The sequence below is a fragment of the Eschrichtius robustus genome, chromosome 1 (assembly GCF_028021215.1).
Source record: "Eschrichtius robustus isolate mEscRob2 chromosome 1, mEscRob2.pri, whole genome shotgun sequence".
Classification (NCBI taxonomy): Eukaryota; Metazoa; Chordata; class Mammalia; order Artiodactyla; family Eschrichtiidae; genus Eschrichtius; species Eschrichtius robustus.
Window position 1 is genome coordinate 89,060,045 of NC_090824.1, and position 27,707 is coordinate 89,087,751.

A 27,707-nucleotide genomic window follows, 5' to 3' on the forward strand; every position below is an offset into this window, starting at 1 on the left:
CACGCAGGCTCAGTAGTTGTAGCTTGTGGACTCTAGAGCGCAGGCTCAGTATTTGTGGTGCATGGGCTTAGATGCTCCGTGGCATGTGGGATCTTCCTGGACCAGGGCTCGAACCCGTGTCCCCTGCATTGGTAGGTGGATTCTTAACCACTGCGCCACCAGGGAAGCCCACGATACAGTCTTGATGACACTATAATCTTTGGTAGTGTAAGCTTCCAACTTCCCATAGTACGTAGAAATACAGTTGATTTTTGTACCTTGATCTTGTATTTGATGACCTTGCTTAATTAATTCACTTATTAGTTTGTAGTGTTTAGGATTTTCTACGTACACAATTATGGTGTCTGTGAACAAAGTTAGTTTTACTTCTCCCTTTACAGTCTTTATTATTATTCTCTCTCTTTCTTACCTTACTGCACTGTTTGGACTTGCAGTTCTGTGTTGAAACTAAATTTTGAGAATGGTCATTCATGTCTCCTGACCTTAGAGAAAATCTTTCCATATTTCTTAATGGGTATTATGCTTTTGGCTTTAGGTCACTTCCAGTCCTAATTTTCTAAGTGTGGTTAAGAATGAGTATTGAATTGTATCAAATGTTGTTCTTGTATCTGCTGAGATGTTGTTTTTCTCCCTTTATTTTGTTAATATGGTTAGTTAATTTGATTTTTTTCTTTTCTTTTTTTTTTTTTTTTTTTTACCGTGGGTGGGGGCTACGTGGGAGTGAGAGCTGGAAATGCTGTGACAGTTTTGCATTCCTGGGATAAATACTACTTGGTTGTAATAACATTTTTTATATTTATTTATTTATTGATTGATTGATTGATTGCTGTGTTGGGTCTTCGTTTCTGTGCGAGGGCTTTCTCTAGTTGCGGCAAGTGGGGGCCACTCTTCATCGCGGTGCGCGGGCCTCTCGCTGTCGTGGCCTCTCTTGTTGCGGAGCACAGGCTCCAGACGCGCAGGCTCAGCAATTGTGGCTCACGGGCCTAGTTGCTCCGCGGCATGTGGGATCTTCCCAGACCAGGGCTCGAACCCGTGTCCCCTGCATTGGCAGGCAGATTCTCAACCACTGCGCCACCAGGGAAGCCCTGTAATAACATTTTTAATATTGGATTCAGTTTACTGATACTTCATTGAGGTTTTTTACATATGAATTCATGAAGGATATTTTTATTTCTGATACTTTGGTTTCAGGGTTTTGCTTTCTTCATAAAACAAATTGTAAAGTGTTGGATTATCCTGTATATTCTGAGTTTGTGCAAGATTGGTTTTTTTTCATTATGTCTTTGCTAGACTTGAGGGAAGCCATGTAGTTTTCTTTGCTGGCAGGTTTCAAATCATAAATTCAGTTTCTCTGTTGTTCTCTATTTCATTAAATTTTTTCCTCTTAGCATTGTTTCCTTCTTTTTGCTTGTTGTTGTTTTTTCTTTTATTTCTCATTTTTATTGAGGTGTCATTGATATACAGCTCTGTATAAGTTTGTTACACGACATAATGACCTGACATACATATAGTGTGAAATGATTGCCACAGTAAATTTAGTTAACATTCATCTTTTCATATAGATAATCCCCCCAATTTTTTTTCCTTTTGGTGAGAACTTTTAGGAATTACTCCCTTAGCAGCTTTCAGATATACCATGCTGCAGTGTTAGCTAGAGTCATCATCTTGTATATCCCCAGCACTTATTTATCTTATAACTGAAAGTTTGTACCTTTTGATCCCCTTCATTCACTTCCCCTGCCTTTCATCCCCTGTCTCCCTGACACTGGTAACCACTGATCTGATCTCCTTTCATGATTTTATTTTATTTTATTTTTTTATACAGCAGGTTCTTATCTATTTTATACATATTAGTATGTATATGTCAATCCCAGTCTCCCAATTCATCCCCCCACCCCGCTTTCCCCCCTTGGTGTCCATATGTTTGTTCTCTGCATCTGTGTCTCTGTTTCTGCCTTGCAAACTAGTTCATCTGAACCATTTTCCTAGATTCCACATATATGCGTTAATATACAACATTTGTTTTTCTCTTCCTGACTTACTTCACACTGTATGACAGTCTCTAGGTCCATCCACGTCTCTACAAATGACCCAAGTTCATTCCTTTTTATGGCTGAGTAATATTCCATTGTATATATGTACCACATCTTCTTTATCCATTGGTCTGTCAGTGGGCATTTAGGTTGCTTCTGTGACCTGGCTATTGTAAATAGTGCTGCAGTGAACATTGGGGTGCATGTGTCTTTTTGAAATATGGTTTTCTCTGGGTATGTGCCCAATAGTGGGATTGTTGGGTCATATGGTAATTCTATTTTTAGTTTTTTTAAGGAACTTCCATACTGTTCTCCATAGTGGCTGTATCAATTTAGATTCCCACCAACAGTGCAAGAGGGTTCCCTTTTCTCCACACCCTCTCCAGCATTTGTTGTTTGTAGATTTTCTGATGATGCCCATTCTGACTGGTGTGAGGTGATACCTCATTGTAGTTTTGATTTGCATTTCTCTAATGATTAGTGATGTTAAGCATCCTTTCATGTGTTTGTTGGCAATCTGTATATCTTCTTTGGAGAAATGTCTATTTAGGTCTTCTGCCCATTTTTGGATTGGGTTGTTTGTTTTTTTGATATTGAGCTGCATGAGCTGCTTGTATATTTTGGAGATTAATCCTTTGTCAGTTGCTTTGTATGCAAATATTTTTTCCCATTCTGAGGTTGTCTTTTTGTCTTGTTTATGGTTTCCTTTGCTGTGCAAAAGCTCTTAAGTTTCATTAGGTACCATTTGTTTATTTTTGTTTTTATTTCCCTTTTTCTAGGAGGTGGGTCAAAAAGGATCTTGCTGTAATTTATGTCATAGAGTGTTCTACCTATGTTTTTTCTTCTAAGAGTTTTATAGTGTCTGGCTTTACATTTAGGTCTTTAATCCATTTTGAATTTATTATTGTGTATGGTGTTAAGGAGTGTTCTAATTTCATTCTTTTACATGTAGTTGTCCAGTTTTCCCAGCACCGCTTATTGAAGAGACTGTTTATTCTCCATTGTATATTCTTGCCTCCTTTGTCATAGATTAGTTGACCATAGGTGTGTGGGTTTATATCTGGGCTTTCTATTCTGTTCCATTGATCTGTATATCTGTTTTTGTGCCAGTACCGTATTGTCTTGATTACTGTAGCTTTGTAGTATAGTCTGAAGCCAGGAAGTCTGATTCCTCCAGCTCTTGTTTTTTTCCCTCAAGATTGCTTTGGCATTTGCTTTTGTTTTAATTTGCCTGTTTCAGTTCAGGGGTTGGCAGATTAAGACCTGTGGACCATACCTAGCCTGTCATTTTTTGTTGTTGTTATGGCCTGCAAGCTAAGTATGGTTTTTATATTTTTAAGTGTTTGGGGGGGAAACAAAAGAAAAGTAATATTTTGTCATACGTGAAAATTATATAAAATTCAAATTTCAGTGTCCATTTGTTAGAACACAGCTATGCTCACTTGTTTATGTATTGTCTTGTGGCTTCTTTTATGCTACAGTGGTAGAGTTGAGTAAAGAGTGTCCAGACTTTCAAGCCTAAAATTTTTGCTACCTAGCCCTTTACAAAAAGTTTATCAATCCCTAAGATAATTTATTTTAGACCTTTTATTTCAAGCTATAAAATCCCACTTAGCACTGCTTTAGGTGCATTCTACAAATTGTGATATGTTGTGTTGAAATTGTTATTAATTTGTGGTTTGGTTCTATTTTTGTCAGAGAACATGTGACTTAAAATCTTAGAAATAGAAATTTATCATGACTTTGCTGTATTGTCTAGCATATGGTCTGTTTTGATTAATACTCTAAGTATACTTATGCAGTTGTTGGATGTAGTGTTCTATAAGATCTTATCAGGTAAGTTTAATTCATTGTTCAATTCTTCTATCTCCTTACTGATTTTTTTTTGAGGGGGGGCGGTGTCTCTCCTATCAGTTACTGAGAAAGGTGTTTTAAAATCTCCCTCTATAGTTGTGGATTTTTCTGTCTTTCTTTTTAGTAGTGTAAATTTTTGCTTCAGATATTTTCAAGCTTTATGATAAGATACATATACATTTAGGATTGTTACGTCCTTTCGGTGAATTGAGCTCATAAAATTTTTATAATGACCCTCATTATCTCTGATGGTACTAAAAGTCTACTTTGAGTCATATTATTAAGCCACAGTGGTGTTCATCTGATTTTCTATTTGCAAGGTTTTATCTTTTTTCCTCCTTTTATTTTCAGTCTGTCTGTGTCTTTAGATTGAAATTGTGGTTCTTTTAAATAGCTTATAGTTGGGACCTTTTTCTTTGTCCATCCTAGACTTTTAATTGGACTGTTTTGCTCACGTACATTTAATATTATTACTGATGTGGCTGTGCTTTAAGCATTTCGTCTTGGTATTTTCTGTTTCTATCATCTATTCTTTCATTATCCTTCACTGTTTTCATTTGGATTACGTTTTTTAAAAAATTAATTTATTTTATTTATTTATTTTTGGCTGCGTTGGGTCTTTGTTGCTGTGCATGGGCTTTCTCTAGTTGCAGCGAGCAGGGGCTACTCTTTGTTGCGGTGCGTGGGCTTCTCATTGCGGTGGCTTCTCTTGTTGCGGAGCATGGACTCTAGGTGCGTGGGCTTCAGTAGTTGTGGCACGTGGGCTTAGTTGCTCCACGGCATGTGGGATCTTCCCGGACCAGGGATCGAACACGTGTCCCCTGCATTGGCAGGCGGATTCTTAACCACTGCGCCACCAGGGAAGTCCTGGACTACGTTTTTAAAATTCTATCCTTGTGGCCTATTGGTTTTTTAGCTGTGCCTCTGTAAATTTTTTTTTAAGCGTTTGTATTAGTCTGCTAAGGTCGACATAGCAAAATACCATAGACTGGGTGACTTAATAAAATTTTATTTTCTCACGTTTCTGGAGGCTGGAAAGTCCAAGTAATGATTTTGGTAGGGTTCAATTTTGTTGGGAGGTCTTCCCCTGGGTTGTAGACAGCTGCCTTCTAGCTGTGTCCTCACGTAGAGAAGAGAGAGACTGCCCACCTTTATGACCTCATTTAACCTTAATTACTTTTTCAAGACCCTATTTCCATGTACAGTCACAAGGGGGTTAGGGCTTCAGCGTATGAATTTGGGAGGGGGCACAATTCATTCTGTAGCAGTGGTTGTAGAGATAATTATGTGCATTCTTTTTTTTTTTTAAGAAATTCACGTTCGTTTGTTTATTTATTTATTTATTTATTTATTTATTTATTTATTTATTTATTTATTTATGACTGTGTTGAGTCTTCGTTTCTGTGCGAGGGCTTTCTCTAGTTGCGGCAAGTGGGGACCACTCTTCATCGTGGTGCGCGGGCCTCTCTCCATCGCGGCCTCTCTTGTTGCGGAGCACAGGCTCCAGACGCGCAGGCTCAGTAATTGTGGCTCACGGGCCCAGTTGCTCCGCGGCATGTGGGGTCTTCCCAGACCAGGGCTTGAACCCGCGTCCCCTGCATTGGCAGGCAGACTCTCAACCACTGCGCCACCAGGGAAGCCCTGTGCATTCTTAATTTATCAAGTAGAATTAAATTAGTATTATAGCAGTTCATGACCAGCTAATGTCCTTGTTGTTCATGTCCTTAGATATGTTATAAACCCCCCCAAATGTTATTATTTTATTTGCTTTAATCAGTCAGTAGTCATTTAAATAAACGTAAGAAAAAGCCTTTTATATTTATTCACGTTTGTTTTTCATGGGTCTTCTCATTCATTCCTGGATCCATTTCCTTTTCTTTTTTTTAAACTTAGCTTGCTACTTTAAAAAAAAAAAAACTTATTTAATTAATTTATTTTTTTGGCTGTGTTGAGTCTTAGTTGTGGCGTGTGGGGTCTTCTTTGAGGCCTGTGGGATCTTTCGTTGTGCTGCATGGGCTCTTCATTGTGGCTCACGGGCTTCTCTCTAGTTGTGGTGTGTGGGTTTTCTCTTCTCTAGTTGTGGCCTGCGGGTTCTCTAGTTGAGGCGTGTGAGCTTAGTAGTTGTGGCATGCGGGCTTAGTTGCCCCAAGCATGTGGGATATTAGTTCTCAGACCAGGGATCAAACCTGCATCTCCTGCATTAGAAGACAGATTCTTTACCACTGGACTACTAGGGAAGTCCCCTGGATCCATTTTCGTACTAGTTCATTTCCTATTAGTCTGAAGAACTTCTTTTAGTATTTTTTTAGAACTTTAAAAAAATGAGATGTAATTCACTGCTATATAATTCACCCTTGAAAAGTGTTCAGTTTAGTGATTTTTAATATATTCACCGAATTGTATAGCCATGACCACAGTCATTTTAATGGACGTTTCAGCACTCCAAAAAGAAACCCTGTGTCCTCTACTAGTTACTCCCCATTTTCCTCCAGCCAGTATTCAACCCCACCCACCCATATGCAACCACCACTCTCTTTTTTGTCTCTGTGGATTTGCCTATTCTGGACATTAAATGGGATCATACAGTATGTGGTCTTTTGTGCTTTACTTAGCATAATGTTTTCAAGGTTCATGTTGTAGCATGTATGTGTACTTAATTCCTTTAGTACTGAATAATATTCTGTTGTTTAGATATACTACATTTTATTTATCCATCTATTACTTGGTAAACATTAAGGTTGTTTCTGCTTTTTGACTATTACAAATAATGTTGCTGTGAACATTTGTGTGCAAGTGTTTGTATTGAATAAGTTGTGGGTGTTCATAAGCCCATTCTTTCCCCACTGAATTTATTGTCTTGGCACCCTTGAATTGAATTCAATTGAAAATCAATTGAGGGACTTCCCTGGTGGTCCATTGGTTAAGACTCCTTGCTCCCAATGCAGGGGGCACAGGTTTGATCCCTGGTCGGGGAACTAGGATCCCGAATGCCGCATGGCACTGCCTAAAACAAAAAAAAAAGAAAAGAAAAAAAATCAATTGGTATAAAAGTGGGCAGGTATTACTGAACCTTGAATTCTGTTCAGTTGATTGGTATGTTTAGCTTTATGCTGATTACTGTAGCTTTGTAGTAAGTTTTGAAATTGGGAAGTATGAGTCCCCATTTGTTTCTATTTTTCAAGATACTTTGAGTTATTTTAGGGTCCCTTGCATTTCTATATGTATTGTAAGATCAGCTTGTCAATTTTTACAAAAATCCCAGGTTGGGCATTGATAGGGATTGTGTTGACTCTGCAGATCACTTTTGGGGAGTATTGCTGTCTCACCTATATTAAGTCTTCTAGTATGAAACTGTGGAATATTTATCGTTTTTTCTCTATTTTTTTAGGTTGGCTTTAATTGTTTTCCAACAGTTGTATAATTTTCTGTGTAAAAGCCTTACAATTTTTTGGTTCAGTTTATTAAGTGTTTTATTCTTGTTGATGCTGTTGTAAATAGAGTTGTCTTCTGAATTTCATTTTTGACGTTTGTTCCTAGTGTGCAGAATTACAATTATTTTGCTGTGTGTTGATCTTGGATCCTGCAATCTTGCCAAACTCATTTATTCCAATAGTTTTTTTAGTGGATTTCTTAGGATTTTCAGTTCTGTATCCACAGAGTTTAGTATCTCTGGAGTTCTGGAACCAATCTCCCTCAGATACTGGAGGCCAACTGTATGCAAGATCATGTCATCTACAAATGGAGATTTTTTTTTATACTTCTTTTCAATCTGGATGTCTTTTATTTCTTTTTATTGTCTGATCACCTTGGCAAATCCTCTAGTATAATTACTGTAAGTAAAAGTGGTGAGAACTAATATCCTTGTCTTGTTTCAGTCTAAGGAAGTAGTATTTTTTGTGAAGTATGAATTCTTTCAGATGTCTGAAAATGTCTTTAGCTTTGAAGGCTTCTTTTGGTAGATCTAGAACATTACGTTGATTCTTTAAATGCTTTATGATGGGTGTCATTCCATTGTCTTCTGTTTTACAGTGTTTGCAATGAGTAGTTAGTCTGTTCTCATAGTTTTTCCTGTAGTCTAATGTGTCTTTTTTTCTTCCTTGCTTATAAGGTTTTTCTCTTGATATTTTTTTCAGCTGTCTGATCTTCATGTGCCTAGGTATGATTTTCTCCTTGGTGTTTGCTGAGCTTCTTGGATCTGTGGATTAAAATATTTCATTTTTGGAATATTTTTGTTCAATTTCTCTTCAAATGTTTCTCCTTTCTTTCTCCTACCTTTTTGGAGGTGCAACTGCTAGTATGTTAAATCATCTGATGTGTGCCATAGGTCTCTGACACTTCTTTTGCTTTTCCTTTTTCTCTGTCCTTCAGTCTAGATGATTTGTAAATTTCAGCTCACCTCAGTTTTAAGGGTAAGATTGAACTCCTTTCAGACAGGGCCTTGGGATCTAACTGCTGTGAGAATGTAAGTTTCTGATTTCAGGCCAAGTTTCTGCATCACTAGAAATTCTGCAAAAGTCCCCTGGAGGATAATTGGTGGGAGCAAGGACTTGTCTTCTCTTTGAGGTCCTCCAGATCTAGTCTGCCCATACTCAGGCATTAATAGTTTGGTTTCTCTGTGTTTCCGCAAAGATTCTTTGCCTATAGCAGCTTTTTTCTCTCTTCACTTGTGCTTCAAGCAATGTAAATGCCACTGAGGGTTGAAAGCAGTAGCAATCTGTGGTCACTTAGAGAAGGCTGGTCCCTCTCTGGAATTCAGTTCATTTAAACTTACTTGTACCCAGAGGTCTTCAGTGGCTTTAAAGAAAGAATAGGATTTTAAGTTTATCTAGTGTTTTGTCATTGTTACGGCAGAAGTTTTGGTCTTTGTGAACTTCTATATTCTAACTGGAAGTGGAAGTCCTCCACTGAAGAATTTTTGAGTAAGGTCAGGATCTTAAGTCAGTTTTGCAAGGAACAAGTAGCTACAGATTGATTTAATGGTTACTTTTGCATATTTGAGGTAAATGAAAGTTTTACAGATAAAGTGACTTTGATTGGGTTAGTGAGTAGTTCTAACCTGTCCTCAAGATACATTGGTATAGTTTATGTGCTTTCAGTGATGAATTGGGAGAAATGAGAAACTAAAAAGTTTGTTTTGTTTTTTGATGAATTATAAACACTTAAATCTAAACAGGTTATAATATATATCCTTGCCTTCATCCACCCTGTCCTTTTATTTTGGAAGAACTAATGCTGGATTCTTTACATTGAAAGTGGGTTTTGCCATTTTAAATTTGAAAAATCACTTGGCAACAACATTGGGACTACTGGCTCGTACATTTTAAAATGGTTAAAATGTTTTATGTTACATGAATTTTATCTCAATTAAAAAAATCAGTGGGCTGTTTGAAAGGCCCTTCCTGATGTTTATTTTAATTTTTAATTGTAATGGACATTTGTTTGTTTTTATTGGCAGTTGTTGATTAGTGTATACATTTCTAGAGTCTGATTTTGGATCAGTGCAAGCTGACTTTCGAAACTGAGTTCATTTGAAGAATACCATTAGAAGAAAACGTATTATATCTTGCTTTTTGATTTAGTGATAAGAGTTACTTGTTAAAACTTTACCCTTTAGTTTATATATTTTTCAAGAGAAATTGACAGAATATGTAAAAGTTTCATGTTGATGAACTGTTTTTGAGAACCTTGTTATATATACAGAGTGTTTTTTTAATGAATGGCTCTTGAAATCTGATGTGATTTTACTTGGTTTCCAACAGTCTTTTTTTTTTTTTTCTTTCCCCTCCTGAGTGTTATTTATGGATAGTTCTGTCCTTTTTAACTCTACCTCCCCTGTCTCTCCAGTCTTGTTGGCAACAATTTTGAAGATGGCTCCCATGTAACATCACCATTAAACCCAAATGAAAACTTCAATGTTGTCATTAAAGAAGAGCCTCTAGATGATTATGAATATGAACTTGGTGAGTGCCCAGAAGGGGTCACTGTGAAACAGGAAGAGACAGATGAGGAAACAGATGTGTATTCAAACAGTGATGATGATCCTATACTAGAGAAACAGTTAAAGAGGCACAATAAAGCTGATAAACTAGAAGCTGACCATCCTTCTTCTAAATGGCTACTACCAAATAGCCCATCAGGTGTTGCTAAAGCTAAAATGTTCAAATTAGATGCTGGAAAGATGCCAGTAGTCTATCTGGAGCCCTGTGCTGTCACAAAAAGCACAGTGAAGATTTCTGAGCTCCCTGATAACATGCTTTCCACATCTCGGAAGGATAGAACTTCTGTGTTGACAGAATTAGACTATTTGCCTACGTACATTGAAAATTCTAATGAGACTGGCTTCTGCTTAGGCAAGGAATCAGAAAATGGTCTTAAAAGATATTCACCAGATCTCAGAGTGGTACAGAAATATCCCTCACTTAAAGATCCTCAGTGGAAATATCCTGATATATCTGACAGCATTAACACAGAAAAAATACTTGATGGTTCAAAGAGTTCAGTTGGGGACTCATTTTTAGGAAAAGAAGACTTGGGCAGAAAGAAAGCTATGCTTAAGATTTCAACGGCCTCCAAGACTGTGAATGCTAATCAGAATGCCCCTCCAAATGTCCCTGGAAAAAGAGGAAGGCCACGAAAACTGAAACTCTCTAAGGCAGGGCGGCCACCTAAAAACACAGGAAAATCTTTAACTTCTACAAAGAATACTCCTACGGGCCCTGGGAGTACCTTTCCAGATGTGAAACCTGATCTGGAAGACGTAGATGGTGTTCTCTTTGTTTCCTTTGAATCGAAGGTAAGATTGTCATTTTCAGCATTCTTTCCAAGGTCAAATAATCATCATTGAATTGTATACTGGCTGATAACTAACTTAGAATATAGTTGCTGTGAATGCATCCATTATGCGAGATTGTGTGCACCAGGAGGGGAGTATCTCCAAAATATTGGGTTAACAGGCATCACTTAAGGTATTTTGTTTGAATGGACTTAAAAAATTATGTCTGTTTTGATTATGACTTTTGCATTGTGTTTAGTTGGAATTTTTAAAATCTTTGGCTCTTAGTGGAATTTTCATTATTATATTACGGACTTTGAAAAGGCATAAATACATGAAAAGTTTACTAACTCTTTTGGGATACTCCATCCACTGATTTTCATCAGCAATAGCAGAGTACCATTGGAGAACAAAAAATTAATAGTCTTATTAATTCTGCTGTCACAATGATAGTTTCCTTGTTTATTTTACTCCAGCTCTTCAACTAGATTATTTTTCTTAGATTGTTGTAGAAGCCTAATCTTTCTAAATTGGCTACACAGAGGTTGAATTCTCTGCCTGTTCTTTTCCTTCCTCCTTGTTAATTGCTGAGTAAGCTGTCTTTAAACAGGCTCTAAGAAATCAGTATACAAGTTATGATAAATTGGCATAAATACGGTTTTAAGTCAGTTAGCTGAGTATATTATATTTAAATTTTTTGCCCCCCCATTATTAAAGTGAAAAGTATCAAAATGAAAAAACATTTAGAAAATAGTGAAAAGTATCAAAATGAAAAAAAATCTTCCTAGTTTACTTTTAAACCTTTAGAAGTGATATGAACTACTTTTTTTCTTTCCTTTTCTTTTTTCTTTCTTTTTTTTAATATAGGAAGCTCTAGATATTCATGCAGTTGATGGAACAACAGAAGAATCCTCTAGTCTTCAGGCATCAGCCACAAATGACCCAGGTATTATATAATAGTAAAAAAGAGGAAGATTTTGGGAGTTTGGCTCTAGAAGTGAAAGATGCAATGTGTATTCGTCTGTAGTTATATAGTAGCTTATTTTATCATTGCTTTCTGAATAGGTTGCAGAGCAAGAATTTCCCAGTTGGAAAAGGAATTGATAGAAGATTTGAAGGCCTTGCGGCACAAGCAGGTCATACACCCTGGTCTTCAGGAAGGTATAATTCTCTAAAAAATATACAAGCCAATTTTTAATTTTGTTCTATTCTCTCCTTCCCCTGTCTTTCTCTTCTCCCCTCTTCCCTTTGCTCCTTCTCCTCTTTTTTCTGTTTTTCCTCCTTTCCTCCATCCTTGATTTCATTTCTTTCAGCCCCTCTCTCAGCTTGCATTTTTCTCTTTTCACTGTCCATGATTCTTTCCCTTAACTTAAAAACACATCTCTAGGTCTTTTTTATCCTAAGAGAAACCTTTCAAACTCTGAAGATACTGTCTTATCGTTGTGAAGCTAATATATTATGCATTAAAAAACGTATCATGATAAGAAAGTGGTGTTTTCTCTTTTCTTTCTTATAACCCAATTTTATTTACTTTAAATTTTGGTTGCTTTTGTTTCTGTGGGATTTTTGAAGGTTTTTTGTTTTGCTTTTGGAGGGGAAGAGTCTACTTTTTGTGGTATACTTAGTAGTATATTTAACTGTGTAAAGAGAAGAATACTTATCTGTCTCATTGTGTGGCTGTAAAAATTTTATATATTTCATATTTTGCTGGGGATTTAATTTAAAATTTTCATTATTACCTATTTTGTTGCCATAGTTTATCTTGGCCTTGATCATATCATTTAATCCTTTTTTTTAAAATAGCAAAATTTAGTATCCTTATTGCCATCATAGTTAACTACTGACTTCCCGATTTGCACTGTAAATGAATGACTGAAAGCCATGCCCCAATTTTTATTTTCCTTATACCTTTGATTTTAGGTGTGCTTCTTGGAGTAGTTTATTGAGTTTTTGACTGTTAGTCAATTTTCATGAGAGTCTAAGCATTGTATGCCAACAAACAAAACATTGATTTATAAAACAACCATTCAGTTTCTAAATTAAATGGTAATACTTGAACTTTTGCTTTAATGAGGGACTGTGTGACAGTGTGATCTTAAAGTATGCAAATTTCAATCCAAGTGATAAGGACTGGGTACTGTGGATTGTAGTGGAAAATCACAGTCACATCATAGTAGTCTTGCTGGTAATGTTTGCTGTCATTTATCGTAAGCTTTCACTTCTGCTATTTTATTTAGATAATATTCTCTTTTCTCTATCAGTTAAGTTGTCCTTTCTCCCCCCACTCCTCCATTTTTTTCTTAGGTACTCTGATAATATATAAATATTATAACATTTGTATTGCATTCTTTCAACCTAATCCCCCGTTTGTTTTATAGTCGTAGTTCTAGAGTTAAATATATTCAGTGCTCCCTGCTGGTCTTTTTGCTCTGGTTTGTTTGCTTATTTTTTCCTGTTTGGGTAAGGTTTGAGTTTTTTCCTTCCCTTATAGACATTTTAGTCAAATCTGTAATTTTTTCTTTTTGTGTATTGGGTGTTCAAAGTCAAATGCTTATGGAAACTAAGCAGGTAGCATAAAGTGAAATTAGCCTGAATTTGGGGATGGTGTTGGACTCTGGTGGGCTGGAGCATAGGTTCCTGTTCTAAAAGGGCAGTCACATCAGTGGATTGTCAAATGGGAATGTAGGCTCAGTATTTTCAGAAATTCCCATTGTTCTGTAAAAGGTAAAGTCAGTATTTTTATGTAACGTGTTTCAGTTTTAAGTGGTGTCAGCTGATACAGTTTTTTGGGCAAAAAAGTGTGTGAGGCATCAGTTTTCACCTGCCATACAGATTATGCATTTGGTGTTCAAGTTTGTATTAATCCTCACATTGTTAAAGTTAATTCAACTACATTCTTATATAGTTTTACTTTTTTAAACAGTTAAATCTGTAATCCATGTGTCACTGTTCATAATGTATGACGTAAAGTTCTAGTTTGGATTTTTTTCTTTATTTTACTTTGGCAGATGTCTCCCTCATCCCCCAACCTTTGCTTCTTAAGACTTAAAATATTAAAAGAATTAAGTTAGTTTGGCTAAATATTTGTAGTAACTGATGGTTACCATATCAGTTGATGGTGCCAACTCCAAGTATCTGAAGATAATGAAAATATTCTTCCAGGTCCCTTTCTAAAAACTGATGCTTGAAGTAATTTATTAAGTTTCAATTCAGTAATGTCGTATTTCGTTGCTTTTCCATCAACTGTAGAGTTTCATTATTCTTTATAAAATAAGCACCTACAAATCCAAAATGTTTTTGAGATGAAAAAAGCTTGAAAAACTTGAAAAGCTTTTTCAGCTTGCTTTGAAATTGTGGAAGAAATGTTGATTAAGCCTGAGAAAATGTTCTTGTTGTTGTTGATAGTTTTGTTGCTAAAATAAAATAAGATTCTTAATTTTGTTTTCCATAGTATATTTTTTCTCCTATACTTTTCTTTGCTACATCCAAATTGGTTTCGAAGTCCATCAACCTGAAATTATCATGTTTTTGACCTTTAAAGGTATTTTTGTAAAAGCTTTTCTGTTTCATTGCTACCAAGTCAATTCTATGTTAATTGTTTAGTGAATTTTTTGTTTTAGATAAGTTTTAGATTTGCAGAAAAATTGGGACCATAGTACAGAGAGTTCCCATATACTCAGCATCCAGCTTCTCCTGTTATTAACATCTAACATTAGGGCAGTACATTTGTTACAATTAGTGAACTAATATTGATATATTATTATTAACTAAAGTCCTTAGTTTATTCAAATTTCCTTAGTTAATTTTTTTTGTTCCAGGTTCTCATCTAGGAAATCACATTACATTTAGTAGTTGTGTGTCCTTAGGATCTTGTTGGCTGGGACAGTTTCCCAGACTGTTTTGTTTTTAATTAACTTGACAATTTTGAGGAGTACTGGTCAGGTATTTTGTAGACTGTCCCTCAGTTGGGATTTGTTTGATGTTTTTCTCATGGCTAGACTGGGATTATATGTTTATAGGAGGAAGACCACAGAGGTAAAGTGCCATTCTCACCTCACCTTATCAAGGGTACATATTATCAACATGATTTGTCACTGACTTTTTATGTTGCACTCTTTGGAAGTCACTGTGTAGTCCACACTTAATGAGTGGGAAGTTATGCTCCACTTTCTTGAGGATGGAGTATCTGCATAAATTACTTGGCATTCTTCTGCAACCAGAGATTTCTCTTTTCTCCCTCATTTTTATCCAATCATTTATTTATGTCAGTGTGAACTCCTGTCAGTTTTCATGTTAAATTCCTTTATGATAATATTGCCAGAGCACTCTGCCTCTTTAGTTACTTAAAAAATACTCTGGACTGTTAAATCAATGGTTAGCTGGAGTTTTTCTTACATAAATGTCGACTTTTCTGTTCTTTGTTGGCTAGTTATATAGGCATTCATTCCTCTGAGTGTATTTTTGTGGATACCTCCTATTTAAGTGGGTTTAGCTAGAGGCAGGCATTTTTGGCTACAGTCTATTGTCTTAGGTGAGTCTGCTTTGAACCTAGAGGGTTATCTGTTTTCGTTTCTATCTTTATGGGTCTTTTTTTTTAATGGTGTGATAATATTTCTTTAAGAAGTTGCTCCTAATATGGTGAAAAGACAAAAGAATTCAGGAGTATGATTCAGTTTAAACTATCATGTGGAAAGGGTTTTATGCTTTTTGAGGGATATGCTAAGAATTACTTAACTATCTTATTTTTGCAAGATAAAGTTATTATCATTCATTTGAAAACCGACTTGAGTCTGAGTCTCAAATATCTGTTACTCAGGGAAGGATTTTCTTGAAGGGCAAACATTTCAAGATGTGCAGGTAAGCTAAATTGGGAATTACTTTGAGCAGTGTCCATGTGCCATTGACCTCTCAACTTTTAGGGCTTTAAAAAAATTGTAAGTATATTTAAAATAAATTTGGTCTTTTTGTTGATGTTTTTAGCATCACTTGGTGTCACTTTTGGGGGAAGGTGGCAGTTCAAAGTATAAGTAAATGCAGACAAGAAGATATGTAGGGAAAACAGTCTCTAAATTTGATTGTCTACCTATTTGGCTGTATGGGTACATTTTTAACGACTTAATTCCTTTCTTCTTTCTCTGTAGGCAGCTGTTCTGGCAGTTTTTGTCTATAATAATAATAGAGTACTTTTCTCTTTTCAAGGCACTACAGTATCTCATTTTATCCTTTGTTTAGGATTCTGTTTCACTTGCATTTCTGCAATATTTTGCTTTCTGGTTCCACTCTGCTCTCCCTCTCTGCCTTTCCTAGTTAATTCCTACTTATTCTAATTTAAGAATTACACTCTCTGTAAAGTTTTACCAGATTGCCTTGGGCTTTTCAAGTATCATTTGTTTTACCTCTTACAGTATTTTATCCTATTGTAACTACTAATGAATCAGTTGGGAAAACATAACACAAAAGCTCCTTGAGGTCTGGGAAATGTCTTTTACCTCTATCATCATCTGTATTACAGAGCATTTCAAAGAGAAGGCACAGTTACTTCTTAAAACATGAAACTCAGTGTGGTGGATTGATATTATTATTTTTTGGATTGGTATTATTTCACTGATGAGGAAGCAGAAGCTAAGAGAAGTTTAGCCCAAAGACAAGATTAGAAACCACTTGTTTTGACTCATATTATTTTCTCCCCAGTTGATTGAAACATGAGGAAATAATATTTTATTGATGTAAATTTTAATCACATGTGATTAAAATAAACATGATAAAATGATATTTATTTTAAAGAACTAGAATTACAAACTAATTTATGTGGAGGATATACAAATTAGCCTTAAGAACTTGTTGTGGCTTGTAACCTGCGTAGTGTCTTCACCTTTTAGGAAACCAGTACTATGTAAGCTTTTTATTGGAAACCTGTACCTATGACTTTAGTAGTTATTACTACTGTAGTTGATGCTTTGAATTCCTTTTGGTTTCAGTTCTGTTAAAATTTAAGTTAAATACTTTCTTGCTCAATAATATGAAGCCAGTAATTCACAAACAAGGAAATCCAAATTAGAAGATTGTCACTGGTAACAGAAAAAATGCAAATTTAAGAACAATAGGATATAGATTTATACCAGTAAGATTGGGACAATTTTAAAAGTCCAATGATATAAAATGTTGGAGAGGATGTGGATCAACAAGAACTCTTACACTATTGAAGGGAGTATAAATGGAGAGTAATTTGGCAATCTAGTGAACAGCTTCCCAACTAGAGCAGTGTTGCATGTGGTTATCCATGATTGTGTGACAGGTATGCTCTTGAGACACTGATCTCCTCAGAGTGGCCAGGCAAGACCAAGGGAAATTAATAACCATAGAACTGGTTGCCTCCAGCCATAAGCAGCCTCATGTTTATCCCAGTTTGTTATGTAATCATTGTTTTCTTGTATGCCATTACATAAGAAGGATTCAGAATAACTAGGTATGTCAGTTAGAATTCTTAATCGCAAACATGAGAATACACTCTATAGGTGAAATAGAATACGAATTTATTAAAGAATATCAGATGACTTACAGAGAGACAGAAAAAAGGAAAAATGCCCAAATAACATTCCCCAAGAGCTCATACCAGCAATCTCACAGCATTGGGCAATTACCACCATTTTCAATATGGACACTGAACACAGTATACTACAGCTAGGATGTTGGTTACTCTTCCCTCTAAAAGTTCTTAACTTGGCCAAACACTGTCACTCTCATTAACACAATTCTGCACAGTATTCCTTTCCTCATGGTGCTCTCTTCTAAATTGAAGCCTTTTATGGCTGCATCTGTGTTTTAACACCTCTTCCTTGAAGAGGTGGGGGTTATAATGTGGAAAAAGTAATAGCTATAGGAAAGGTTCTCAGAATATTTTGGGCAGCCACATATATGTCAAACACAATATCCAGTAAATTGAAGATGAACATATCCCATTACATAGCAATTCCACTCTTGGGTAAATGCCATAAGGAAAAGCTAAATGCACTAGAGAAGCTTTCAGACATGTTCATGTGTGTGATGTACATTCTTGTACAAGATGTACAGTTATACTGCAGCATTGTTTGTAATAGTTTAAAATAGGAAACAATTCTTATTAAGAGGAGAATAGTTAATAAATTGGAGTAATTCATAATCTGGAATAGTGTACAACAGTGCAAATAAATCATGCAGAGATAAATGTGTCAACATAGACAACTCTTAGATGTAAAATGTTAAGCAAAAAAAAAAAAAAAGATATGTAAAATAAATGTTTTCCCAAAAGATTGCCTCTTAACCTACAAATAAGCCATAGTATTTATAAGCTCCATTAACCATAAATATCAGTAATAATAACTAAAGAATTAGTAGCCTTAATTAGGCCAGAACCACAGACTATGGCAAGTTTGTATTAGAGGTCCTAGAAAATCTCTGGGCTACAAAGCATTAAAGTACAAAAGATCTGAATTCTGCTATGTTTATGTATTAGTTATCTATTGTTGCTTAACAAATTACCACAAACTTAGTACCTTAAAACAACACATTTACTATCTCAAAGTTCTATGGGTCAGGTGTTTGGGCATGGCTTAACTGGGTCCTCTTCTTAGGGTCTCACAAGGCTGCAATCAAGATGTCAGACCTGGTTCCTCATCAAAGGCTTGACTGGGGAGGGATCTGCTTCCGGTTTCCCTCAGATTGTTGGCAGAATTTATATCCTTGTAGCTCTAGCAGGATGGGTGATATACTTACTCTTATATTATCACATACACATAATCATGTATGTACATCCTGCCCCTTTTGCCACATTCCATCAGTTAGAAACAAATCACAGGCCTCACCCACACTCAAGAAGGGAAGGGGACGAATATGCAAATATGTAATACCCAGGAGGTGAGGATCATGAGGCCACCTTAAAGTCTGTCTGTCACTTTCAATTTTTATTTCATCATTTCTGTTCTCCACTTTTTCTTGATCTCTATTATCCCCCTACCTCACCCCACCCCACCCCCCAACCAAAGATTAAAAAAACCATAATGATTTGTGGTCCTTTTTTCTTGTAGTTGGCTTAAAATTGAATTCAGTGGATCCAGCAATGAGTATTGATCTTAAATACTTGGGAGTACAGCTACCTTTGGCTCCAGCCACTAGCTTTCCTTTCTGGAACCTTACAGGAACCAACCCTGCCTCACCTGGTGAGTGCGTAGCATTTGTAAAGTCAAACAAATTTGTGATAAAAATAAAATGCTACCATTGTTACAGACATACGGGGTACTCTAATGTAGATCTTTTATCTAGTGATGAGTCTTAATGATGATTCATACATTTTAGATGAAATTTTAGTAGCTAATTAGATATTAAATATTGGCTTGCTAGAATTTTGATCATCTTTTTTACTTTTTCTTTTATAGATGCTGGATTTCCCTTTGTTTCTAGGACAGGGAAGACTAATGACTTCACCAAGATCAAGGGATGGAGGGGAAAGTTTCATAGTGCTTCTGCATCTAGGAATGAAGGTAATCAGCTTTTTAAAAACTTATAAATACATTCTGAAACATGTGGCCAAAGACTTTTGGTAAAAGTAAGCCTTGGTTGTTTCTCTTTATCTCCTTTCCATGCTTTAAAGTAAACTGAAAATAATTGTCTTGGCTGTTTTTGTTCATTTTCTGTGTCCCATAGTCCCCATCCTGGGGTTCAGTCGCTAACCATATCAAGCTTAAATAATCCTTGCAGCCTTTTCAAAGTGCACTTCCTTTTGGTTCCTACAGTTATAAAAAGCATCATTCTCAAGCATTATTTCAGAACTGTGTGCTTCAGAGCTGTATGGTGATTCCCAATAGCATTGTAGTACTTCAAAATAAACTTCTAAATCCAATCTAAAATCTAAATTTTGACTGTATGCTTATTGGTCTCCTTTCTTAGTGCTTTTCCTTTCCATTACACTTGTTTGCAGTTACACTCTAGCCAGATAAATTTACCATTTGTCCAATATAGTTTTTCTCATCTTTGAATCTTTGTAGTGTTATAATAGTGTAATGCTTGTCTTTCTACTAAACTTGCTTTTTCTTGTTCCATAAAAACTAAATTTTATAGTCCTCTTTTTGTGCCCTTATCCTCTTCCCTTGTGTTTTGTGTCAGAATCCAGGTATTGCAATCCCTTAAGTAACCTCTTGGTATTCTGTTGAGGTCAAATTTAAGTATATTTTTTGCGTTTATGTTTTTACTTATGTCTCATCTCTATACTAAGGTCGTAAGAGGTTGTCGACTCTTAGTGTTAATTATTACTATTGTTAGCATTTTGCAAAATGTTAAATATATGTAATAAGATAATTTTAGATAATGGACTTTAATGTAATTGGTATATGACATTCAGTGTCTTTACTTGGCTTTATATTTTATATTTTTCCTTACTTCTGAGGAGGGATAGTTTGGAAGATTTAGTAGCTTATAAATTCCTGGCCTTTTTTTTTTTAAATTTATTTGATTAATTTATTTATTTTTGGCTGCGTTGGGTCTTCGTTCCTGCGCACGGGCTTCCTCTAGTAGCAGGGAGCGGGGGCTGCTCTTCGTCCTGGTGCGTGGCCTTCTCATTGCGGTGGCTTCTCTTGTTGCAGAGCATGGGGTCTAGGCGCGCAGGCTTCAGTAGCTGTGGCACGTGGGCTCAGTAGCTGTGGCTCACGGGCTTTAGAGCACAGGCTCAGTAGTTGTGGCGCACGGGCTTAGTTGCTCCGTGACATGTGGAATCTTCCCGGACCAGGGCTCGAACCCGTGTCCCCTGCATTGGCACGCGGATTCTTAACCACTGCGCCACCAGGGAAGCCCCTGCTCCTGGCCTTTTTAAGTATATTTTTCTATAGATATAAAGATCTGTCCTAGATTTAAGTATCTGTGTCTCTTTATTTCTAGGTGGAAATTCAGAAGGTTCATTGAAAAACCGTTCTGCTTTCTGCAGTGATAAGCTGGATGAGTACTTGGAAAATGAAGGCAAGCTGATGGAAACAAGCATGGGTTTCTCTTCTAATGCTCCCACATCTCCTGTGGTATACCAGCTTCCCACCAAGAGTACCAGCTATGTTCGAACACTTGATAGTGTACTGAAGAAGCAATCTACCATTTCCCCTTCTACCTCTTACTCTTTGAAGCCTCATTCTGTACCCTCTGTCTCTCGAAAGGCAAAGTCTCAAAACAAACAGGCACCTTTCAGTGGCCGAACTAAATCATCTTATAAATCCATTTTACCATACCCTGTTTCACCAAAGCAGAAACATAGTCATATTATTCCAGGAGATAAGGTTACCAAGAATTCTTCAACCACCATCTCAGAAAATCGGGTGAATAACTTGGTTGTGCCAACTTTAGATGAAAATACATTTCCAAAGCAGATTAGTTTGCGGCAGGCACACCAACAGCAGCAGCAGCAACAGGGAACTCGCCCTCCAGGATTGTCTAAATCTCAAGTGAAGTTAATGGATCTGGAAGACTGTGCACTTTGGGAAGGAAAACCAAGGACCTATATCACTGAAGAGCGAGCAGATGTATCCTTAACAACTCTGCTTACGGCTCAAGTAAGTATCTGTTGTTTTCCAGAAGCATATTAGTCTTGGCTAGAGAGAATTAGGTAGTCAGGAGAAATGGGAATGGGGCTTTTTGGCAGGAGGATGGGGCTTTTAGTTACCTTAGTGACAACTAAGGAAATGTCTTCCATGTTTGTTCTTCTTTATCAACTAGACACCATGTGTAGATTCCTCCTGCCAGCAGAGGGAGACTGTACAATTGTGCTTTTGAATTGTCCCTCTCCTGTGTAAAGGCAGCTGGCCATTCTGAACTTTTCTAATTTCATTCTCCAGCATGTGGTCAAGTGCGTTTACTGATCTTGTTAAAACAGCTTTAAAAACTCCGCTTAGATGGTATTAAATCCCAGAAAAATCCCCCAAATTATAAACCTACAGAGAAAAAGTTTTTGTCTTTCTTAAAATTTTATATTAAGAAATTTTCATTAATTGTTGATTCACCTGTGTTAGCAGCCTCAGTGCATGTGAAATGATACAGCAGCACGTGGGTAATTTTTTTGTCATGAAATTTCTGTACTTTACTTTCCATTTTTTAAATTCTGTGACTAAATTCTAGAGCTGAAGATCATCAGATGTTGGGACGAAATACAGATTGTGTCCTTTATAATCAATCATTCCTAAAGACTTTTATGCATGTATTATAATGTTCTCTTTTTATTAATTATTAATTAATTATTAATTATCATAGAGCAGGGGTCAGTAAACTATTTATGTAAAGGGGCAGATAGTAAATATTTTAGGCTTTGCAGGCCATACAGTCTCTGTTGCAGTTACTCAGCTCTGCTACTGTAACGCCATAGATGTTATGTAAATGAGTGAACCTGGCTGTGTTCCAATGAAACTTTAGTTAGGAAGTAGGCTGGATTTGGCCCATGGGCCTTAAGTTTGTCAACCCCTGCTATAGAACATTATGCATGATTTCTATTGAGAATACGTTCATCCTTGTTGATATTTTGGCTCATAATTAATTAAACTATTTATTCTCTTTCTTGTCTGTGCTATGCATTAGAATGGGAGATTGCTTAGAGTTCTGTTTATATTCATGTTTTGTCCTTTGAATCTGCACTAATCTCGTACTGTTAGTACTGAGTGCTCAGAGTTGGAGAAGGCAGACCAGTATATGACTGTAAGTTGTTAGGGGATGATTTAGTAGATTTATAATATTCTACTTTAACTTTAGGCATCTCTCAAAACTAAACCCATCCACACGATCATAAGGAAACGAGCCCCTCCATGCAACAATGACTTCTGTCGATTGGGTTGTGTATGTTCAAGTCTAGCTTTGGAGAAACGCCAGCCTGCTCACTGCCGCCGACCAGACTGCATGTTTGGCTGCACTTGTTTGAAAAGAAAAGTTGTACTTGTTAAAGGGGGATCCAAAACTAAGCATTTCCAGAGGAAGACTGCTCATCGTGATCCAGTATTTTATGATAATTTGGGAGAGGAGCAAAGAGAAGAAGGAGAAGAGGGAGTCAGGGAGGAGGAAGAACAATTGAAAGAGAAAAAGAAGAGAAAGAAGCTAGAATACAGTGAGTATTAATTGAGAGTTAAAACAGTGTAGTTTTTTTTTTTTTTTTTTAAAGAGAAGTATGGTTATTTCGGGACTTCCCTGGTGGTTCAGTGGTTAAGACTCTGTGCTCCCAAGGCAGGGGGCACGGGTTCAATCCCTGGTTGGGGAACTAAGATCCCGCATGCCACACGGTGTGGCCAAAAAAAAAAAAAAGAGAAAAGAGGAAAAGTATGGTTATTTGAAAACGTATTTCAAATATTACTTACTTTAATCCTAATCAATGATCTCATAAAAATTTCTTATTATCCTTAAAATGCTCTTTCTATATGGCACGTGCGACATACACACAACTGCGCACGCATGCCTTATTTTAAATTGAAATTTTCTCTTGAAGATAGCTTTTTTGTGCTAAATTTGAATCATTCTCTTATTTGGATTTTCAGAATGCCTTTGAGGCTTCATCTTTTTTTCCGTGTGTCTTGCCCCGACTCCCTCACTTCACGGCCCTCATGTTCTTTGAATATACATATGATCATGGTAATCTATCATTTTCTTTTTTTCCCCCAAGCTGAATTTAGGTATAATTGACAAATTGCACGTAAAATGTACAACATGATGGTATGGCATATGTATACTTTGTGAAATAATTACCACAATCAAGTCAGCCAGCACACATCATTTTATTTTCTAAAGGAAGAAGTTTACAGAAAGACCTTCTGGTCATGGTTTGAGCCATTCATCAGTTGGTTGGAGATTTGGGGACAGAATAAGGGCATAACTGAGTTGAGCATTACATACTCTTTTGAAAAGCTTATTTTTCCTTTTTAGTATAATGTTATGTAGATTCAAGTTACATATTTCATTTTTGACTTTTTTTCCTTCCTATTATATCTTTTTGTTTTGTTTAAATAGACTGACTATAATTTTACCATGTAATTGAAGAGTTCCTTGCTTCTTAGTTTATTAGAGGATTAATATTCCATTTTTGGCAGTTTATATTTACATTTGTTAATTGCTTGCCGTGTACTTACTTCAGTTAGATTGGATGATTAATATTTTTACATATATTCTTCCAAGATTTTCTATTAATCCACTTGTGTGCATATGTATATATATTTTTATAGAAATGGAACTACTGTGTATGTGGTAACTTTTAGAAATTTCATATCATAAAGTCATGTTCTGCTTTCCATATTAACAAGTGCAGCTCTATATTATAATTTTAGTTTTAATACCTTCATATTATTACAGTCCTTTTGGCTGGACATTTAACCTTTTTGGGTTTTCAAACAGTACAGTGATGAACATCCATGTTCGGTATAGGCTATTAAAAGTGGAATTGCTGTGACAATGAGTGCTTTTTAAACATTTCTAAATGTTGCTAGAATTATACCAACTACACATTTACCAGTATTTGGATAGTGCCACTTCTATATTCTTTCCTTCTTTCTTTCTTTCTTTTCTTTCTTTCCTTCCTTCCTTCCTTTCTTGCTGTGTTGGGTCATCGTTGCTACGCGCGGGCTTTCTCTAGTTGCAGTGAGCGGGGGCTACTCTTTGTTGCAGTGCGCAGGCTCCTCATTGCGGTGGCTTCTCTTGTTGCGGAGCACGGGCTCTAGAGCACGTGGGCTTTAGTAGATGTGCCTGGGCTCAGTAGTTGTGGCTCGTGGGCTCTAGAGCACAGGCTCAGTAGCTGCGGCGCACGGGCTTAGTTGCTCCGTGGCATGTGGCATCTTCCCGGACCAGGGCTCGAACCCATGTCCCCTGAATTGGCAGGCGGATTCTTAACCACTGCGCCACCAGGGAAGCCCACTTCTATATTCTTAACATTGGATATTTCAAACTAATAGGCAGAAACTGATGTCTTAAATTTATATTTCTTCAGTGATAGGTTTATTATTTGTCATAAACTTTCTTCTGTAAATTGCTTTTTAAAACTCTTTGCTAACTTTTATTGGAGTGGCTTTTTTTCCCCGTATGTTTCCCAGAGTTTTATTTTTTTCCAGGTTGTAATTTCGTAATTTATATTTTAATTTTGTTCAAAGGTCTTCCCACCTCCCCTGACAAAGGAAAATCAGAGATGGTTAAGTCTGGTGGTCTCTTCTTTTTAAGGTTTTGGTTCTTTGGAATCTTACGTAGAAAGTCTTTCTCTATCCTCAAGATTTAAAAATATTTAGATTAATACATGGGCTTAAAAAATTAAATTGTTAATATATCTGGAATTTATTTGATGTGAGATTTGTTGTAGGGCTTCATTTTTCCCCCAAATGGCTAGCTGGTTGTACCATCACTTGTTGAGAATAAATACTTTCCCTACTGGTTTAAAATGTCACTTATGATAAAAGAAATTAAAATATACCAATGTTTGGGTCTGTTTTTGGTTTCTGCTCTCCATTTTGTGACCAGTGCCAGGCTGTTTTAATCGGTATTTCAGTGTTTAAATAAGGTATTACCTTCATATACCTAAATGATCTTTCTGTAAATATGATTTAAAAGGTTTAAAATGAAATATAATACAAAATTATTAATTTAGTTTTATCCATATCTCCTTATTGAGTTTATTCCCATCCTGCGCTTACAGCAACACTTTTCCATTTCAAAGCAACAGAAATAAGTTACAAAAGCCACAGCAGTAGGAATACTGTGTATCTGTTAGGTTTATTACTTTGCTTTCTTGGTAGAGTCTTTACCCTGTGTCTTAATCAGAGTTAAACTCCAGAAGGCAGCCAATTATCATAGTATATTTGGGTTTTCTCACTGGTATAGTCCTTACTGAAAGACATAGTCTACGATGCTCTAGGAGCCATTAATTTTCTTGTACTGTTAGGGGACAGTGAGGAAAGGAGGGAAGATATTTGTGTTATGATTGCTCTGTAAAAGGAGTAGAAATAGCGAAGAGTTCTTGGAGACAGAAATGTTGCTGAGACCGAAAACAAACAAAAATAAATACAAAAACTGGAAGAAGTTGAAGAAATCTATCAGTATGTTTTGCAAAAAGATAGGAGGAAAACGAGAAAAAAAATTGCTGTGATTTAAAGGAGTTGGAGAAAGTGAGGAGAGAAATGGAAGAGAGAAATTACTCAAAGAAATGATGGTGGAGGCACTTCCCTGGTGGTCCAGTGGTTAAGACTCCGTGCTTCCACTGCGGGGGGCGAGGGTTTGATCCCTGGTCAGGGAACTAAGATCCTGCATGCTGTGCAGCATGGCCCCCCCCCCCCCAAAAAAAAAGAAATGATGATAGAAAATGTCTCGGAGCTGAAAGACATGACACTTCTGATTTTAAGGGCCCACTGAATACCAGGCAGAAATAATTTTAAGGTGACTATCTAGACACATTCTTCTGACGTTTCAGAGCATTGAGGATGAAGAAGATATCCTGCACTCTTTTAAAGAGAAGGCACTTTTCCTAGGAAGGATTTAGAATCAGTTTGATATCAAAGTAACACAGGACGTTTGAATCATTGTTTCTAAAATCAGAGTCTAGGGACTTACCTGGTGGTCCAGTGGTTGAGAATTCGCCTTCCAATGCAGGGGATGCAGGTTCGATCCCTCGTCGGGGAGGATCCCGTATGCCATGGGGCAACTGGAAGCCCGTGCACCACAACTACAGAGCCCACTCGCTCTGGAGCTCACGCACCACAACTAGAGAGAAGCCCACGTGCCGCAGCGAGGAGCCTGCGCACTGCAATGAAAGATCCTGTGTGATGCAACTAAGACTCGACTAAGCCCCCCCCCCCCCAAAAAAAATTAGAGTCAAGTGGGGATTGGATGAATTTTTAACCTAGCACTCTTGGCCAAATTATAAACCATAATTTATAATTATGCATGAGATAGAGATATATTAAAACATACAATCAGGATGCAGGAAGTTGATCTCTTACAGACTCCTGGTGAATTTCTTGAGGTTGTGCTCCAGAAAATGGAAAACAAAAAATTCAAGAAGCATGAGATAACATCTGGTGAATTGTGGACCCGTCCCAAGAGGGGGAGAAAACAATCTTAGGATGACAACTACAAAGCAAGACTAGAAAGCAAGTAGTCTAATTTAAAGTAGAAAATCTAAAGATGCTGAGAAGACTATCTTTAAGAGAATATTAGGTTTATTTTAAGAAATGACATCGTTAAGAACCTGGATGATTAATGTTTAGGTGAAGATTCACGCCACCTTCATCAATTAAAAAAACAAGAACACTGGAAGGAAAAAATTTGTACAGGAAAATTATGGTCCAACTGTGAACCAATACAATTTTTGGTAAAATTTTGAGCAATTAAGAGTATAAGAAAAAAGAATCTGTTGGACAGTTTCAACAAATTTAGTGGTATAGAATTACATTTTCTTCCTCTAAGGGGTCAGTCACAGTTGATTCTACAAGGATTGATCACATAAGCATAATTTTGTAAGCAAATGTATTGGTATTTCGATTTTTAGAATTGGCATATACAAATTGCTAAAGTTCCAAATAGAATGTTAGAACAGAAATCAGTACTATAAACCATGACAATGTGAAAGTAGCGCTATAGCCGACAGAAGATGAAAGGTGGAGCAAGTTTAGGATGCTAATTTCCTTATCTTTCATCACACTTGAGTCCTTAGCCACTGCTAAATCATGGAGTTGAGGGGAAGTGTTTGATTTAGGATTATTGAGGTAACCACCAAAACTAAACACAAATGGTTGAAGTAGTCAGTCGTGGGGACTGTGACACTGGGTAGGGTGGAAGACTTGCCTTTCATTTTTGTGTCATTTTGTACAGCTTGAATTTTTTCGTGTTTGTGTATTTATTCTGTAGTTAATGTATGAATTAAAAATTAGTGTTTTTAATGCATGAAGTCTAGGCATTTGATGATAGCTTTTTTTGTCATTGTAATAGACTTAAAAATTGTTCTGCCATTAGTGGCCCATTAATCCATTGATGTGAACAGAGGGATACTAACGTTATTAGACAGTCTTTGTGAAGAGCACTGTATAAGG

The 27,707-nt window shown here is 36.5% G+C and overlaps 1 protein-coding gene across 18 annotated transcripts in view; it reads left to right on the forward strand.

Annotated features, from left to right (window-relative positions):
* MGA (MAX dimerization protein MGA) overlaps positions 1-27,707 on the forward strand; it is a 159,838-nt gene that overhangs the window by 89,198 nt on the left and 42,933 nt on the right. For 16 of the 18 annotated variants that reach the window (XM_068549737.1, XM_068549726.1, XM_068549707.1 and 13 more), the window contains exons 3-9: positions 9,732-10,680; positions 11,527-11,605; positions 11,725-11,820; positions 18,723-18,854; positions 19,071-19,175; positions 20,566-21,224; positions 22,411-22,759. In XM_068549737.1, the coding sequence (XP_068405838.1) occupies positions 9,732-10,680; positions 11,527-11,605; positions 11,725-11,820; positions 18,723-18,854; positions 19,071-19,175; positions 20,566-21,224; positions 22,411-22,759 (2,369 nt within the window). The remainder of the gene's footprint in view (positions 1-9,731; positions 10,681-11,526; positions 11,606-11,724; positions 11,821-18,722; positions 18,855-19,070; positions 19,176-20,565; positions 21,225-22,410; positions 22,760-27,707) is intronic. The other 2 variants (XM_068549782.1, XM_068549746.1) reach the window with 2 other exon arrangements.